This window comes from Mobula hypostoma, chromosome 29 (genome assembly GCF_963921235.1).
Source record: "Mobula hypostoma chromosome 29, sMobHyp1.1, whole genome shotgun sequence".
Taxonomy (NCBI): domain Eukaryota; kingdom Metazoa; phylum Chordata; class Chondrichthyes; order Myliobatiformes; family Myliobatidae; genus Mobula; species Mobula hypostoma.
Genome location: NC_086125.1, coordinates 8,133,032 through 8,149,960, shown reverse-complemented (window position 1 = coordinate 8,149,960; position 16,929 = coordinate 8,133,032). Strand labels below are relative to the sequence as shown.

Genomic DNA, 16,929 nt, shown 5'->3' with positions numbered 1-16,929 from the left:
GGGGAATAGAAAAAGGGAGAAGGATGGAGGAGAAATTAACAGAAGTTAGAGAATTCAATGTTCATGCCATCAGATTGGAAGCTACCAAGTATGAATATGAGGTTTTGCTCCTCATTTCCAGTTCCTACAGGGCATTAGGAAAGTCTCTGATGCTCTTCACTCAAGGGAACAATGCTCACTTTTCCTTCGGTAGGTGACATGAGGGCAAGTGAACGTACTACAGGCTTTCCCTGCAGTTCAGGGAACAAGGCCCCATTTTTGGCTCCCAATGTAGCTTATTATCTTGTAGATCGTGCACTTCCACAATGGTTGGAAAATGGCTGTCATTATTTTGTAATTACTGTATGCCTCCAGTCATTACAGTGGCCTGCACCTTAACGAAAAAAATGGCACCGGCAAGAGCCCAGCGCCCTCCTCAAAGTGCGATTCCACTGTCTACATTTGGCTCGGGCCTCCTCTGGTGCTTGCCAAATGTGGTTTCATACTTATTATTAAATGCATCCCAGGCAACAGGAGAGTTGAGTACAAGCCCCAGGACCTCCAGCACGAGGAAGAACAGGAGGAGCCAGAGCAGGGAGAACTATTTCAATGCAGTGAAGCAAAGAAAGGAATTTGCATGCTGCCAATATGCAAAAGGAGATAAATAATCTGCATTTAATGAAACACTGTAGAGTATTGGAAATAACTCGGAAGATGTAGGGAGGAAATCTCATCGCTGATTTGCTGTGTGGCCAACTTTGTACATCGTGATCTGGAATTTTGCCCACGTCGGTTCGTAAATAGGATCAAGGTCAATGTGTTTGTTTACAGAACTGTTAGCGGAAAACCACGCTTTTAGGAATTCCTTTGCAAGCCGCGTGTTTGCTTGAACCATGCCTTTCACTGATGCCCAGTCAAATTTTGTGCCCCACTTGATCTTCATGGGTAGAGTTGGTCATGACACTTTACAGCCAGTTGACGTTCATGGATCCCTGTTCTCCCAGTTTGGCTGCATACAAATACTACAAACACGTAGCACAATTGAATTTCTGAAATGATGTCCAATCAGCTGATTGAAAACTATATAATGGCCAAGCACTCAGAGGACACACCACAATCAGTGCATTGATGATGTCTTCTCGTATAGAGATAAAACTTTTGCAAATAAATTGCCAGATCAGAGATCCAACTCAATCCAATCACAGTAGAACACGAATAGGAGTACGCTGTTCCCCTTCCCCCTGGCTTGAATATTCTCTGTAATTCCTCAGAAGATCATGGCTGGTCCTCCCAGATGCCGTATTCCTACCCCACCCCCCCATACCCCTTGATGGCTTTTGAGTGTAGAAGTCTAGCTATTTTCTTTTTAAATGGTGATGGCCTCATTACATACACTTCTGTAGTGGAGGATTCTACAGGTTCTCCAACTTCTGAGTGAGGGAAAAAATTCTCCTCATCTTGGTCCTTAATGACTCTCTTTTGTGAGTGTGACTTCTTATTTTGGACCTACTACTCTGGCCCCTCCCAGCTACAGGAAACACCCTCACAGTCTATCAAAGCATATATTTCAGTCAGATCTCCTTTCATTCTAACGTAGGCATGCAATGTTGGTGCTATTAGCAGGCTGCACCCAGCGCACCCTTGGGTGTATTGGTTGATAATGTAAATGACATGTCACTGTACTTTCAACGTACACGTGATAAATAAACTTGAATCTTGAGTGCAGGCATTACTGATCCAACCTGTTCACTCTCGCAATGATGGTCATGCTATCAGCATGGTGAATCTTTGTTCCGCTCCCCATAGGGCAAGTATATCTTTTATTTTATTGAGATACAGTGTGGAATAAGCCCCTCCAGCCCTTCAAGCTATGCCACCAATTTAATCCCAGCATAATCACGGGACAATTTACAATGACCAATTAACCTACCAGCCGATATGTCTTTGGACTGTGGGAGGAAACTGGAGCACCCGGAGGAAACCCATGTGGTCATGGGGAGAACGTACAAACTCCTTACAGACAGTGGTGGGAATTGAACCCGGGTTCCCTGTACTGTAAAGCATTGTCCGAACCCCTACGCTACTGGCAGCCACCATTTCTCGGGTAAGGAATGTAGAATTGTACACACTCCTCCAAGTGTGGTCTCACCATTGCTTTGTGTAATTTTAGCATGAATTATTTCCTCCTGTACATAAAACAAAATAATCTATTTGGCTTTGTCACTACTGGACATTGAGGAACTCCTCTGTATGTACGAATAATATTGTGATACCTTTCCTTTCTCTTTAGAAAGTAAACAGTGCCTCAGTTTAAAGTTTTACTCGGTGGGTGTTATCTTATCACAACCAGAGTGACTTTGGAACCAGTTATAGAACAGAAAGGACAAGCAAGTGATCTAAATAGTTCCTGACAGACCTACTCAACCTATTGAATTTTCCAACGGTACTGCTCCATGGTCTTTGAAACTAGAATGATCATATTCAACACTACTGCTGTGTTCCTACGCATATAAAAGCTAGGATGTAACATTAAGTCTTTATAAAGCACTGGCTAAGGCCTCACTTGGAGTATTGTGAGCAGTTTTCACCCCTTATCTAAGAAAGGATGTGCTGTCAAAGGAGATTCACGTAAATAATTCCAGGATTGAAGGGCTTGTTGTATGAGGAGCGTTTGAGGACCCTGGGTCTCTCTTCACTGGAATTCAGAAGAATTAGGGGTGACCTCATTGAAACTTATCAAATGCTGAAAGGCCCCAATAGAGTGAATGTTTCCTTTGGTGGGGGAGTCTAAGACTGAGGACATAGCCTCAAAATATAGGGGCATCCTTTTAGAACGGAGATGAGGAGGAATTTCTTTAGCTAGGGAGTAGTGAATCAGTGGAATTTGTTGTTACAGATGGCTGTGGAGGTCACAGGGAGAATGTACAAACTCCCTGTAGACGTGCCAGAATTGAACTTTGAACTCTGATGCCCCAAGCTGTAATAGAATTGCACCAACCGCGAGTGTGGTGCCCTATTATCCTCAAATTCGCTTTAATGCACACAATACATTTGGATTATTTATTAAAAATAATCTGCTGCAAATAAGTCTGTTCATGGAGGGGGCATCTTTATAAGTATACAGCTCCCAAGGTCCAGCAGTGAATATATCAATATTCTGCCTTCTTTGGATGAATGCAAAGCTCCTATTATGAGTGGCCATAATGGTGGTGGGGTGGAGATGCGTCTCAGCCAAAGGAGGTGTAAGGCACACATTCAGGTCACCCTTGGGCAAGGTGTAGCACCCCCCCCCACCAGATCAGGGTCACGTGAAACCATGGGAGCAGGTGGTGGATGGTCGAATGAGCAGCCGGTGCACATCCCAAGTCCTGGTTCTGTGACCACTAACACCAGGCAGACAACCTCTGAAGAGTATTGATCATGGCTGGGGTCACCCGTCTTGCCACAACTCTGCCCAGAAGGCAATGGCAAACTACTTCTGCAGCAAACTTTGCCAAGAACAATCACGATCATAGACCATGATCGCCCACGTCATACGACACAGTGCATAATGATGATGTCATACAACACGGCCCATAATGATGTCATACGGCACGGCCCATAATGATGTCATACAACACGGCCCATAATGATGATGATGATAACGGTTCAGCTACTTTTCACCAAAAAAAACAATTTGCATATTCACAATAGTGACTCCAGACATGGATTTAAGTTAAAACCAGATATAATTATTTGATTACAAAATCAGTTGAAAGATTCTCTTTTCAATTCACTTAAATTCAATACATTTTCTTTTCTTTCACAGATAAACCAGAAAGCATAAATATCTTAGCAAACAACCGAACCATCTCCGAGTCTCCAATACATTTGGGTGATGGCGATAACATCACATTAGTCTGCGATGCAGAAGGAAACCCGAAGCCGATGTTAGCATGGGAATTCCCCCAAGAACATAACATTGTGAACAGTTCCTCTGCAGTCCTTCATATTTATGATGCAATGACGAAAAATAATGGCGTGTACAAATGTATTGCTACAAATAAATTTGGAACTGCTGAAAAGAAGGTGGACATCAAAGTTACAGGTCAGTTTGCAAATGGTACTGCTCCATGGACTTTTAAACTTTATTTGAACGAGTTTCAACTCGCCCTTAACTAAATTACAGAAATACAGGCAAAAATTAAAAGGTGCTCTACCTTGGTGAAAAGTACATAGAGGGTGATCCCAAGGGATATTACTGAACCAGAATCAAATCTCAAATCTGCTTTAATATCACCAGCATATGTTGTGAAATTTGTTAACTTTGAGGCAGTAGTACAATGCAGTACATGATAAAAAATGAATTACTGTATATATTTAAATTAAATAATTAGTACAAAAAATGGAAATAAAAAAGGTAGTGAAGTGGTGTTCATGAGTTCAATGGCCATTCAGAAATCCGGTGGCTGAGGGTAAGAAGCTGTTCTTGAATTGTTGAGTGTGTACCGAGGAGAAACGCGTAGATTAGAAAATGGCTTTGTGATATTGCTAGAGAAAGGCTGAAATGGGCAGGAGAGGATCATTATTAAAAACAGTAAAGTTGGATTCAGCTGTACCAGTTCAGGGATAAACTTAATTAAATGCCAAAGCGGCTGAGGAGGAGGAAAGAGAAACAAAACATCGTGGTCTTAATCCTTTCCGACTATAAACAAGAATATCATTATTCTGAGGAACATTTCACAACATATGCTGGTGATATTAAATCTGATTGATTCTGAATATTTAGAAAACCCAAACCACTCTCATTGGCTGCCACCTGATATTCAGTACCCTATTCAGTGTTACTGCTCCTATTCCTGACCCTGGCATCAGTCCGAAACTCAAACTGTTTGTGAACTACCTTCTCTAAGCCAAGAGGAGATTTGGATCACCAGTCTGTGCTACATGTTCCCCTACTTAACGCTGCATGAATCTGCAACTGAATCCTCGTCCCTTTGTTTTTTAAACTACCATATTTGTCTATTGCCAGCTAGTGGTGTAGTGGCATCCGCACCAGACTTCGAGGTGAGTGGTCCTGGGCTCGAATCCGGCCAGCTCCTCGCAAGCTTTCTATCCGTGCTAGGTTGAGTGACAATCTCACAACTCAGTCTCATAAAAAAAACAGAAAAATGCTAAAGAAATGGCCAGGTTGCTGCCCAATATGCCCCTAGGCACAGAAAGAAACTAAACCAAAAAAAATTGTGTATACCAATGGTCTCTTGGCCAGTCTCCTTCATTAATAAGGTGTTATTGCCCACAGAACTGCTGCTCACTTCTTTTTGTTTCTCACGCCATTCTCTGTAAGCTGTAGAGATTTGTGTGTGAGGAAATGCCAGGAGATCAGCATTTTCTGTGACACTCGCACCACCCCATCTGGCACCAGCAATCAGTTATTTAGATCACATTTCTTCCCCATTCTGATGTTTGATCTGAACATAGCTGAATCTCAAGACCATGTCTGCATGCTTTTATGCATTGAGCTGCTGCCAGATGATTGGCTGATTAGATATTTGGATGAACGAGCAGATGCGTAGTACCTAATAAAGTGGCCACTGAGCATAAATTTGCCAGTGAGCCTGGGAAAGGAGCCTTGGCCAGTCTAAATTAATCGAGAAAAAAATGGGTTTGCTGGCAAGTCAAGTGTGAGCGTGAGGACCAAAATCAAGGAAATGTCAGAACGGAGGCATTGGTGAATGGAAAGGAAAATGTGGGAATTGAGGGGTGGGGGAGAGAATGCCCTGGTGAGGCTGAAGGGAGCAGGGAAAATAAACATTCCCTCGTGGGTCAAATGCCAAGACATTTTGATTTCTGAATGATTGGTTAGTGGATTGCTGGGATTTTACACTAATTTGTTAAAACTGGATTGGTGCTTTATCTGATTAAGTAAAACTTGCTTAGTAAGAAAGAAACTTTCAGACAGTTGAGAGTTCGATGCATTTATTCAGTGTTTTTATCCTCAAAATGATAAATCAGGTATTTGAAATTGTTGCATTTATCATCAGGTTGGATTGTGTAGAGGGAAAATAGATCCTTGGACTGGTTTAGATTGGCTGTAGTTGAGTACGGACTGGGACCAGTCACAAAGTTATACATCAGTCTTACTCATCCCTGATTTTAAACCATCTGCCACTGGAATCTATGTCTTCCAGCACCAAAGTCCAAAACTCCAGAATTCCTGACTAATATCTCTAACATTTCTTATTCCTTGTAAAAATGGGGCTAAAAGCATAAAGTTAACATCTTCTGAGGCTTATGCATCAAATATAGATGGTGTTGCCCTGTCAGGTATCTTAGATTTCCCCCCCACCCCCACCCTTCCTTCCCCTTCTCCCATTGTCCACTCTCCTCTCCAATCAGATGCTTTCCTCTCCAGCCTTCGACCTTTCCCACCCACCTGGCTTCACCTATCACCTTCCAGGTGCCTCCTTCCACTTCCCCCACCTTTTTGTTCTGGCATCTTCTCCTCCCCCCCACCCACTTCCTTCTCAGTCCTGATGAAGGTTCTCGCCCCAAAACGTCAACTGTTTACTCTTTGCCTGAACTGCCGAGATCCCCCAGTATTTTGTGTGCATTATCTTGGGACATTTTACTTAATCCTGATACATTTATTTGCTTATTATGGTATAGAAGGAGGCCATTCAGTCCATTAGGTCTAGTCCAGCAGAGTAATCTCACTTGTCCCATTCCCCCTCAGTGTTTCCTGTCTCCTAGAACCTTATCCTTTCTCACATGTCTGTCACTCCCCTTTGATTCTTTCTGACACAGATTACACTACAGAGCTATCTACAGAAGCAAGTTAACCTACTGCCATACCTTTGGGATATGGTACGTGACCAAAGCACCCATATGTCACCATACAAAGTCCACATATAAGCACCCTGAGGTCAAGGTGAAATTCAGATCCTTGGAGCTGTGAGACCACATAAGACTAAAAGACAAAGGAGCAGAATTAAGGCCATTCAACCCATCAATTGTGCTCCACCATTTCATCATGGCTGATTTATTATCCTTCTCAACCCCATTCCTGCCTTTTCCCCGTTACCTTTCACAAACAAGAGAAAATCTACAGATGTTGGAAATCCGAGCAACACACACAAATTACTGGAGGAATTCAGCAGGCCAGGCAGCATCTAGGAAAAGACTACAGTTGATGTTTCGGCCCAAACCTTTCATGCCTTTACTAGTCAAAAACCTATCAACCTTCACTTTAAATACATCCAGTGACTTGGCCTCCACAGCTGTCTATGGAAATGAATTCCACAGATTCAACATCTTCTGGCTAAAGACATTCCTCCTAGGAATCTGATAGTAGAGGAGAGTGGACAATAGAGAGGAAAGAGGAGGGGACCCGGGGGGAAGTAATAGGCAGGTGAGAAATAGCAAAAGGTCAGAGTGGGGAATAAAGGGGAGGGGGGTAATTGTTCACCAGAAGGAGAAATCGATGTTTGTACCATCAAGTTGGCGGGTACCCAGACGGAATACAAGCTGTTGCTCCCCCACCTTGAGAGTGGTCTCATCTTGGAACAAGAGGAGGCCATGGATCAGCATGTCGGAATGGGAATTGAAATGTTTGGCCACCAGGAAGTCCCGTTTGTGGTGGATGGAGTGGAGGTACTTGATAGAATGGTCCCTAAACTTATGATGGGTCTCACCATTGTAAAGGCCAGATAGGGACCATTGGACGGAATAGACAACTCAGCAGATTCGCAGGTGAAGTGTTGCCTCACCTGGAAGGACTGTTTGAGGTCCTGAATGGAGGTGAGGGAGATGGTAGCACTTAGACCCACTTGCAGCACTAATTGCCAGGAGGGAGATTAGTGGGGAGGGACGAATGGAGAAGGGGAGCGGAGAGGGAGGGAGTTAAACTTTCAAAATGTTGTTCTGTTAGCAGTGCATGGAAGAGAACACTTACCCAATATGAAATTAACATTTTTAATGAAATCACATTATTGTTGAAATGGACTATTATACATTACCATTAACTTTGTTCCAACTTTCTCCACAGGTAAAACTTCTGTGATAGTGGCAGCAAGTATATCAGCAGTGGCCATAGCAACCCTTGCAACAGGTGCTGTTATTTATTACTTCTACCAAAACGCTCAGAAAATACAAAAATACAAATTACAAAATGCAAGGCCTGACAATAATCTGGAAGTGCCGAGTGGGTAGTAAAATCAGAAAATGATCATAATTCAGAACCAAACAAAAGAACAATAAAGTATTTTGCATCAACTTAAAAACTATAATTGCTGATCCGGCTGGAAAAAATAATGATGGATTTTCCCCATAATTCTTTTCCCTCTCTGACCTCCACCACCCACCTGATGCCTGTTATGCCCCTGGTGTTTATGGTAGCAATGAAGGTCCTCCATTTCTGGCGAGGTTCAGGACTTCCTTCATCATGTCAGTAGCTTCCTGTCGGTTTTCACCACTGTCAGTCATGCAAGTCCCAGGTGGAGACTCAGGAATACCATTGGACTCAGATGTAGAAGGATTCTTCATTGCTGTTTCCATTATTTTTGTTTGACCAGTCAGGGTTGTTAGCCCTGAGCTGAACCCCGGAACTTGGAGGACTGGTGGACCACTCTTAGTCTGTCCTCTACCCTTTGACCTGTTTGGCATGAGTGACCCTACCAAGAGCCAAAGCATAAAGCCCTGACTCCAGCCGACAGAGCTCTCCAGGTCATTGAGACACACAAACCTCCAAACACAACAACAAGGTTGTGGTCTGAGTTAACCTTCATAGCGACATATTAAACTGAAGAACAAATAATTCATATGCTTCAGAACCTGCTGCTTTGTTGCCTCCCCTCAGTCATTATTGGTGTGTGTTAAAAGATGGTTGGAGCAAGTAATTTGTTTTGTTTTTAAAAAAATGTTTTCAGCCATACGAACATGTTATTAAGTAATGGGTCCAGTGGATCTAATTCTGGCATACAGCATTTTGGGAGCTTGCTAATAACTGGAATGGGAAAGAGGTAGCTTACAGTCACTGGAAGTGTTTATCAGCTATGTATTTACTTCTGAAGGCTTTCTTTGTCATATGGGAATTAAAGATTACTCCCATTTTGTGCATATGGTTATGGCTAATGGCACGAATCTGTGAAGTGTCAACTTTTCCACTGGTGGGGTGGGCGGTTTGGGACTTTCTGTGCTTACATTACGTAGGCCTCTACAGTATGTACAGCTGATTCATGGCCTCCAGGTTTGCAATCTATCTCAAGTACTCTTTAAATTTGAGACACAAACAAATCAAAAGGAGCCAAGGAGTCTTTGCAATGTTGTACTTCAAGGGGATTTTGAGTTTTCTCTCTGTCCAGCTGGTAAACTCTTCATGTGTCAGAGAAAGAAAATGTCTGTTACAGAATGTTGGCCGATCGGATGAGATGGTCAGGTTAACATTGCCAAATGAATGTGATCTGGTGCCCACCACCAGGGAACAACAGCCTGACAGAGAACTTCGATCTTGGTTCACTTGGAGACTCATTTCATAATTCACAAGAAACGAGTTACTGGAATAAGTATCCTCATTGACAAGACTATAATTTTTTCCTTCACTTGTCAGCAATTGACAGGGGATTTTGTACATGATCAGAAGCAGTGTGTAAGAGAACCAATTTTCTGAATGACGCATTTCTTCCCCAAATCTGCAACCTTTTCAGCCTCACAATACCACAATAATCCTTCCCATTCTTCTGAACTTCCCAATTTTAATCTATTGCTGGCTTTGCCTTCAAGTGGCCACTTTATTAGGTACTTCCTGTATCTAATGAAGTTTCCACTGAGTGTATGTTCATGGACTGCTGCTGCTGTAGCCCATCTGCTACGAGGTTCAAAGTGTTGTGTGTTCAGAGATGTTCTTCTGCACACTGCTGTTGTAACATGTGTTTTTTTTTTGAGTTACTCTCTCCTTCCTGTCAGCTTGAACCAGTCTGACCATTCTCCTCCAAGTTCTCTCGTTAACAAGATGTTTTCACCTACAGAAAGGCTGCTCACTGTTTTTGTTTTGGTTTTTCCCACACCATTCTCTGTAAACTCTAGAGACTGTTGTGTGTGAAAATCCCAAGAGATCAGCAGTTTCTGAGATACTCACACCACCCTGTCTAGCACCAAAATCATTCCACGGTCAAAGTTACTTAGATCACACTTCTGCTGCATTTTGATGTTTGGTCTGAGCAACAACTGAACCTCTTGACCATGTCTGCATGCTTTTATGCATTGAGTTGCTGCCACATGATTGGCTGACTAGACATCTACATTAATGAGCAGGTGGAGATGTGTAACTAATAATGTGCATGTTCTAACAGCTGTGTACTATTGCACTACTCAATGGTTCCATTTGATATCAGGGAATATACACTGCCTATAAAAAGGATTCAACCCCATTCGGCATCTTTTATTCGACAGCATTGCTTCATAATTTGGCTTTTTTGACACATCAACAGAAAAAGACTCCGTGTAAAAGAGAGAATAAATTTCTACAAACTGGTATAAATTTATTACAATTATTAAACAGAAAATAATTGATTGCTAATTACTCACCCCCTTCAAGTCAGGATTTAGTAGATACACCTTTGGCAGCAGTTATGGCTTTGTGTCTGTGTGCTTCTCTGTAATTTTTTTTTTCGCAGATTTGCTCAGTGTTCTTCTGTCTCATGGTGTCACTTTTGCCAGGATACTAACTCTCCAGCAGCTCATTCTTCTTCCTCTTCTTTTTCCCAACTTGAAGGTGCATTATCACCATCAACTGGCCTGGAGTGTGGTGAAGAGAGTTGGGAAATAAAACTTCTTTATTCAGTGAAAACTAAATTACTCCAAAAAGCCCTCTAGATAATAAATAATGAAAAACAATATTGTGAATTAAATTAAAGTCACTTCCATAACTTAAGTTTTAAAATGAAAACTTTCAACCCCCAAAGACTGTAGTGCAGCCTGCATTTGCTTTCTTTCAAGCTTATATGCTTCACATTATAAAAGAATGTGTTCAACTGTTTCATAATGATGACAAAATCTACATACCCCAGAGTGATGTTTTCCAAGAAGGTAAAAGTAGTAATTAACTATAGTATGCCCAACTGGAAGTCAAGTCAATATAATTCCTTTCCTTCTTGTCTTACCCCTTTGTACCAACAGTTTTATGTACTTTGTAAAGGAGTCTCCTCTTATGCCCATTGTCCCACAAGTCTTGCCATAATCCCCTAATGCTTAGCCCCAACAACCCACCCCTTAGCTTCTGATTTGTTAAGTGGAAGGTTATATCCACAGGTGAACTTTTAGCAGTGTTTTTGGCCAAACAACCAACCCTCTCATTCCCCTCAACATCTCTATATGCAGAGACCCGTAAGAAGTAGACATGGAGACCAATACTTTGAATATGAAATAAAGTTTGAAGAGTTTCCTTTGCAAGGACAGATTTCATCCACCCACTGTAAGCCCAAAATGATGGCAACTAACTCTGCAGCATATACTGATAAATGGTTAGCAAGATGTTTTTTTATTGTTACCTGTAACTCAGGCACACGAACAGCCACATCGAATTTCCCTGCTAAATTATCTTTTGATCCATCAATAAAAATGGTTAGCATATCACAATAATTTTCCTTAACATATTGATAAATCCACAGACTCTCAGGCATTTCAGGGTCCTTGGACTTCATTAAATTATGCAACCTAAAGTCAACTAAAGTCATTGGGAAAAAACAAGGTGGGGTTACCAAAAAAGCTACAGTGGTAACGCATCCAACAAACCCATATCTCAAGCATGATAAGAACCCAGTCACCCAAAACTAAAAACACTCTTCTTAAGATGTTCCAATATTCTTCCAACCCACTTTCAACAGGGTGATCATTTCTCTATGCCTTCAAATTTATCCAGTGTGTTAATAACAACTTCAGCCTCTGCAGTTGTAAGAGTAATTGTCCCAATTCAGTCAGTAAAGCTGCAGCAGTGGGCAACCTTACTGTATCACAACACGGTCTTAAAGCCTGTGCTTGTATCACATCCAAACTTTTTAAATTTGAAGATGAAGCTGATCCATAAGCCACACAACAATAATCAAGTACAGATCAAATTAAACAAATATAAATGATCAAAGATTTTCATGTAGCACCCCAAGAATACCCACATTGACACATAGCAGTTAGACCTTCCCAATACAGGTATATTTTTACTACAATCAATTGAAACACCTTGATTGCACACAGGTGATCTCCATTTAACTAATTATGTGACTTCTAAAGCCAATTGGCTCACAGTTATGATTTAGTGTGTCATTTTAAGGGGGGGGGTGTAAATACATTCAATCAATTATTTTGTGTTTTATATTTGCAACTAATTTCGATCACTTTGTCGAGATGTGTTCACTTTGACACTAAAGAGCCTTTTTCTGTAGATCAGTGTCCAAAAAAAAGCCAAATTTAATATAAACTTCCAAGGGGGGGGGGGGTTTGAATACTTCTTACAGGCACTTTATACGGTATACAATCTGAAATTCTCGTGTTGCCATTTGAAGTGATTTGTTAGTCTTCATTTTGTATGGGGGGGTGGGGGGTCTGTTGGGTTTGATGCACAATGTTTTTTTTTGTGGGGAAGGGGCTGTTTGATATTTTTCTTTGATTGAATACCATGGTTTTCTTTGTTTTGTGGCTATCTGGAGAAGACAAATCTCAGAGTTGTATACTACATATATGCTTTGATAATAAATGAATCTTTGGACAGCCACAAAACACAATAAAAGCCCCAGAGACTGAAGGATAGGAAAACGTGGGACACCAAAGCCCCCCTTCCCCCTCCCACGACACCATGATCTGGAGTCCATCAACAAAAAAACACTGTTCATCCCAACACTTCACCGTCCACAGGCTCTCTTTCTCACTAACAAGGGAAAGAGAGGTATCACTCCTTCCACTGCGAGAGAGGAGACCAGCAGCTCGCTGTTTCGATGTTACAGGCTGCAGTGTCGCTTATTTCAACAGCAGCATACACTGATATCTCGATGTTCTGAACTCCCACGATGCTTCAGTTGGTGACACCGGTGAGGATTTGGGTCACTTATTCATAATTATTTGTCCTTTCAAGACCAAAGATAGATTCAGTTTAATAATACAGGCCTGAGCTTCCAGTAACATTCCCCTTCAATTCCTCAGCACAGTCCCTCTCTGAAGCAATTGCTTAATCTGTTCCTGCATAATGCAACGTAAACTTGGGGAGTAGCAGCTCATATTTTGGTGAAGCACATTCAGCAATCTGGAATAAGAATTGAATCATTTTGGTCCATCATTTCAGTGTTTTGTCTTTACACCTCGTGACCCACCTTATTTATTTGTGCATCAGTCATTCCTTTATGCCTCAGACTTTCACCCTTTTTGTCTGGGTTTTCCCAACTCCAAGCATGGAGAGTTATTTTCTGGTTGGAGCAAGAAGCCACATAACAAAATTGTTGCCAGCATTTCCATTCGTGCTAAGAACCAGTACAAAGACTGACAGATACCAAACACACCCAACATTTGAATGAAATATTTACACAAAGGAACATTGGGTAAGAGATGAAACAGAAGGTCATTTAAGAGGACCTTCAAGTAAGTGGATTTTAACTTTGTCATCAATTATGTGTTCTATCCTGCCAGATACAAAGCTTCCATCTTCTTCCACTTGGGCATTCCAACTTTCCTTTGATGCCATTGACAGTAACCCCAATGTCATAATCTATTCATCCACATCCGTCATCTGCCTCCTTGTCCTAGTCCAGGGTGACCTTCTGTTTGATCCCTTGCCTAACATTCCGTGGTGATTTTACCAACTTGCTTAACTCACAATGGCCAAAGACCTTCTATTTTGGGGTCCTGATGAAGAGTCGACTGTTTAGTCTTTTCCAAGCTGCTGCCTAAACGGCTGAGTTCAGCCAGCATTTCGTGTGTGCTGCTCCAATTTCCAGCATCTGCAGATTTTCTCTTGCTTGTGATTGATCCTTCCATTTTAATCTGCTTTCTCCTACCTATTTTCTTTTCTCCTATATTGGTTGCAATCTGTCATGTATCAAACCTGTTGAAAGATCATTGATCTGAAAAGTTAACTTTGTTCCTCCCTTTCACAGATACTGCATGAACTGTTGTGTATTTCCAACGTTTTCTGGTTTATTTCTAGCGTTTGTTTGATTTTGATCTGACTTAAAGCTGTCTTAATTCATTAAAGGCACCTCTTAAATTCAAGTTGTTAATTAGTTTTGGCTGACAACCATTACAATTACAAGACCATTAGAATTAAGTGCAAGTGTAGGCTATTCGAAACGGCTCCACCAGTCATAAAAATCGAAGTTGGTCTTCTACCCCAATGCCACTCTGATACTTCATCACCATAGTCACCTGATATCCAGAAATCTGTTGATTTCTTGAATGAGTTCAGAAACAGATCAGGGTGAAGAATTTCAAAGAGTGCTCAATACTTCCTAATTACCTGCCTTGCCTGCATATTGGGATTCAGTGATTCTCTACTTTTCTGCATCAAAGTATGTAACTTTATGTGGATTCATGTCATGTTCTTACCCAATCATCATGTCCTTATCTTTGGTAAGCTTATTTACTACCCGCTCCTTACCTAGAATCTCGCTCAGTTCTGTATCACCAGTATATTTTTTAAGTCTGACGCTCAGACCAGTTATTGATATAGACAATGAATAGTTGATTCCCAAGTACCAAACTTTACAACACCACAGAAGTAACAGCCAGAGAAAAATCTGTTTACTCATACACTTTGCCTTGTGTCCAACTACTAAATTAATCATTATTCAACTCAGTCATTAACTTGGCTGTGTTTCAATGTGCTCTAATCTTGCTGACCAGATTCCTGTTGAGCAGCAAATTATTTCTGAATCCTTTTCTGTTTAACTTTAAGAGGAATACAATTACTGCTGGAATATTTGATTGCTTAAAAAAGTACATGTCAGAGACCATTTTTTGTTTCTCAGTAATAAACGGGATGGAATTTGAGGCTTTAGCAATGATCTGTGTGGTTGCTGATGAAGAGTTAGCTTTTATAATGTTGACATGATTCATTTTTTAACATACTGTACCCTTTTCTGGATTCTAGCTTGGTTTTAAATGAATTAATTGAAGTTGGTTTAATCTTTGCATACTTATATGAACAGATTTTGCAAAACGAGTGTGAAAATGTATTCTTTGTAGATACAGAACACAGAATAAACTTCTATGAATAAAAATCAGAGAAGGCAAAAAGTGTGCATTATTATAAGTTCTGTTGTTAGTACAGTTAATGGTGACTTTGCAAAACAACTTTTACTTTGAATAAAGAATTAGCTCAACATTTTGAAGATAATTTGGCAACATTTTCCAATGAGGCTGACATCCAGAGAATCCAATCACAATGCCCTCAATCATGACACATGTTGTGGTGAGGTCCAGTCATAAAATTGCAGCAGCATAGAAATGAAAGCTCTCTGCTGGTGAAAGAGTAATGCTTCTCATCAACAATAACATCAGAGAAAAGCTTAGTCTGCTGATCACAACACTGGTGTTAGCTGAATACTTTGAGCTAACTTTCTGCCCAATGGCCTTATCTCACCGCTTTAAAATTTTCCAGTGAACCCGGCCAAACGTTTGCCACCTCACAAACATGATGAGTTTGGCGCACCCGCCTGTTCCTCCCATCTCTCCCTTCAGCCTTTTAACTGCACAGCACTCAACCTAGTAACTCCAAACAGTATCGCGTTCCTCAGCACCTTCACCTCATTCTCAAATTCCAGACCTAATCCCACATTCTAATCACCCCAGAGCCATAAACACCTCCCCACTCCATATCTGACACCCTAACCTGATACTTCAGTGCCCTGTCCCTCTGCTTCCTGTCCCCTCCCCCAACCTATCCTTAAATAACCAGGTAACCCCATTCCTGATACTGCAACATCATTTCCTGTCAACAACATTCAAATCTTCCAACAGATTTGTGATGAAAACCCGGACAAACATCATCTCAATCCCCTGCAAGAATCTGCTGGGCGAGAAGATTTGAAGAACCTCTGGTGGACTGTGTCTTCTCCAGGGCACAAGCCTGGGTGGGAAGATTTGCAGAACCGGCTGTCGCCCATGCAGCAGGCTGCCCCTCTCCACGTCACTGATGTAGTCCAAGGGAAGGGCAAGTGCTGATACAACTTGGCACCAGTGTCGTCGCAGAGGTTGCCAGAGTGAAGTTCTAAACAACATCGAACTGCCTTAGGCACCCCAGCTCTGGACTTCTTCCCCGGGGTTTACTCCCGAAGCCTTTCCCATGGGTGGAAATGGCCACAAGGCAGCGGGGGTTTAAAATGAGCGTTTTCCTTCTCCAACACCACTCAACTAGCTGGTATATTTTACTCCTGCATGACCTCTCATCACTTTCTGGAATTCTGCCAACAAGAGCTGTGTCAACAGCAAATTTATCGATGGCATTTCAGTTCAGTCCAGCCACACAGTCGTGGGTGTAGAAAGAGAGGGAGTAGAGCAGTGAGAAACAATATCTTAATGTAGTATATGGTGACATACACTTACATTGATAATGAATTTATTTGAACTTTGAGCTTTGAAATGCTCCACATGTCGTAGTCTCAATTATCACGCTTCTTCAACAGAGTAGAGTTTAGAAATTGATTTGAGGGCAATTGGGAGCAGTGAAGGAGGAAGTTTCACCTATTGCCTTAAATATTTCAAGCAAATTATACAAACGTGAGGAAGAAAGAAGTTGTTAGTCTGTTTAGTTAAGGAAGGGAGTTTATAAATAAAGTATTGTTGTACACTAAGTTACAAAAGAATGGTTTGTGCTTCTAAAGTCCAGCAAGCCTTCCCACACTGAGAATATTCTGCGTAAGTAAATCTGTAATTGATGACTCAGTCCTGAATTCTTTCCATTGCAGAGTGATGGCTGTGTGAGATGACAATTAC

At 41.4% G+C, this 16,929-nt stretch overlaps 1 protein-coding gene across 1 annotated transcript in view; it reads left to right on the top strand.

Annotated features, from left to right (window-relative positions):
• The window catches only part of LOC134339499 (hemicentin-1-like), a 34,262-nt gene extending 21,840 nt beyond the window's left edge, over positions 1–12,422 (top strand). The window contains exons 4-5 of the mRNA XM_063036073.1: positions 3,788–4,066; positions 8,006–12,422. Coding sequence (XP_062892143.1) covers positions 3,788–4,066; positions 8,006–8,169 — 443 coding nt within the window. The 3' untranslated portion in view covers positions 8,170–12,422. The remainder of the gene's footprint in view (positions 1–3,787; positions 4,067–8,005) is intronic.
• The last annotated feature ends 4,507 nt before the right edge of the window (positions 12,423–16,929 follow it).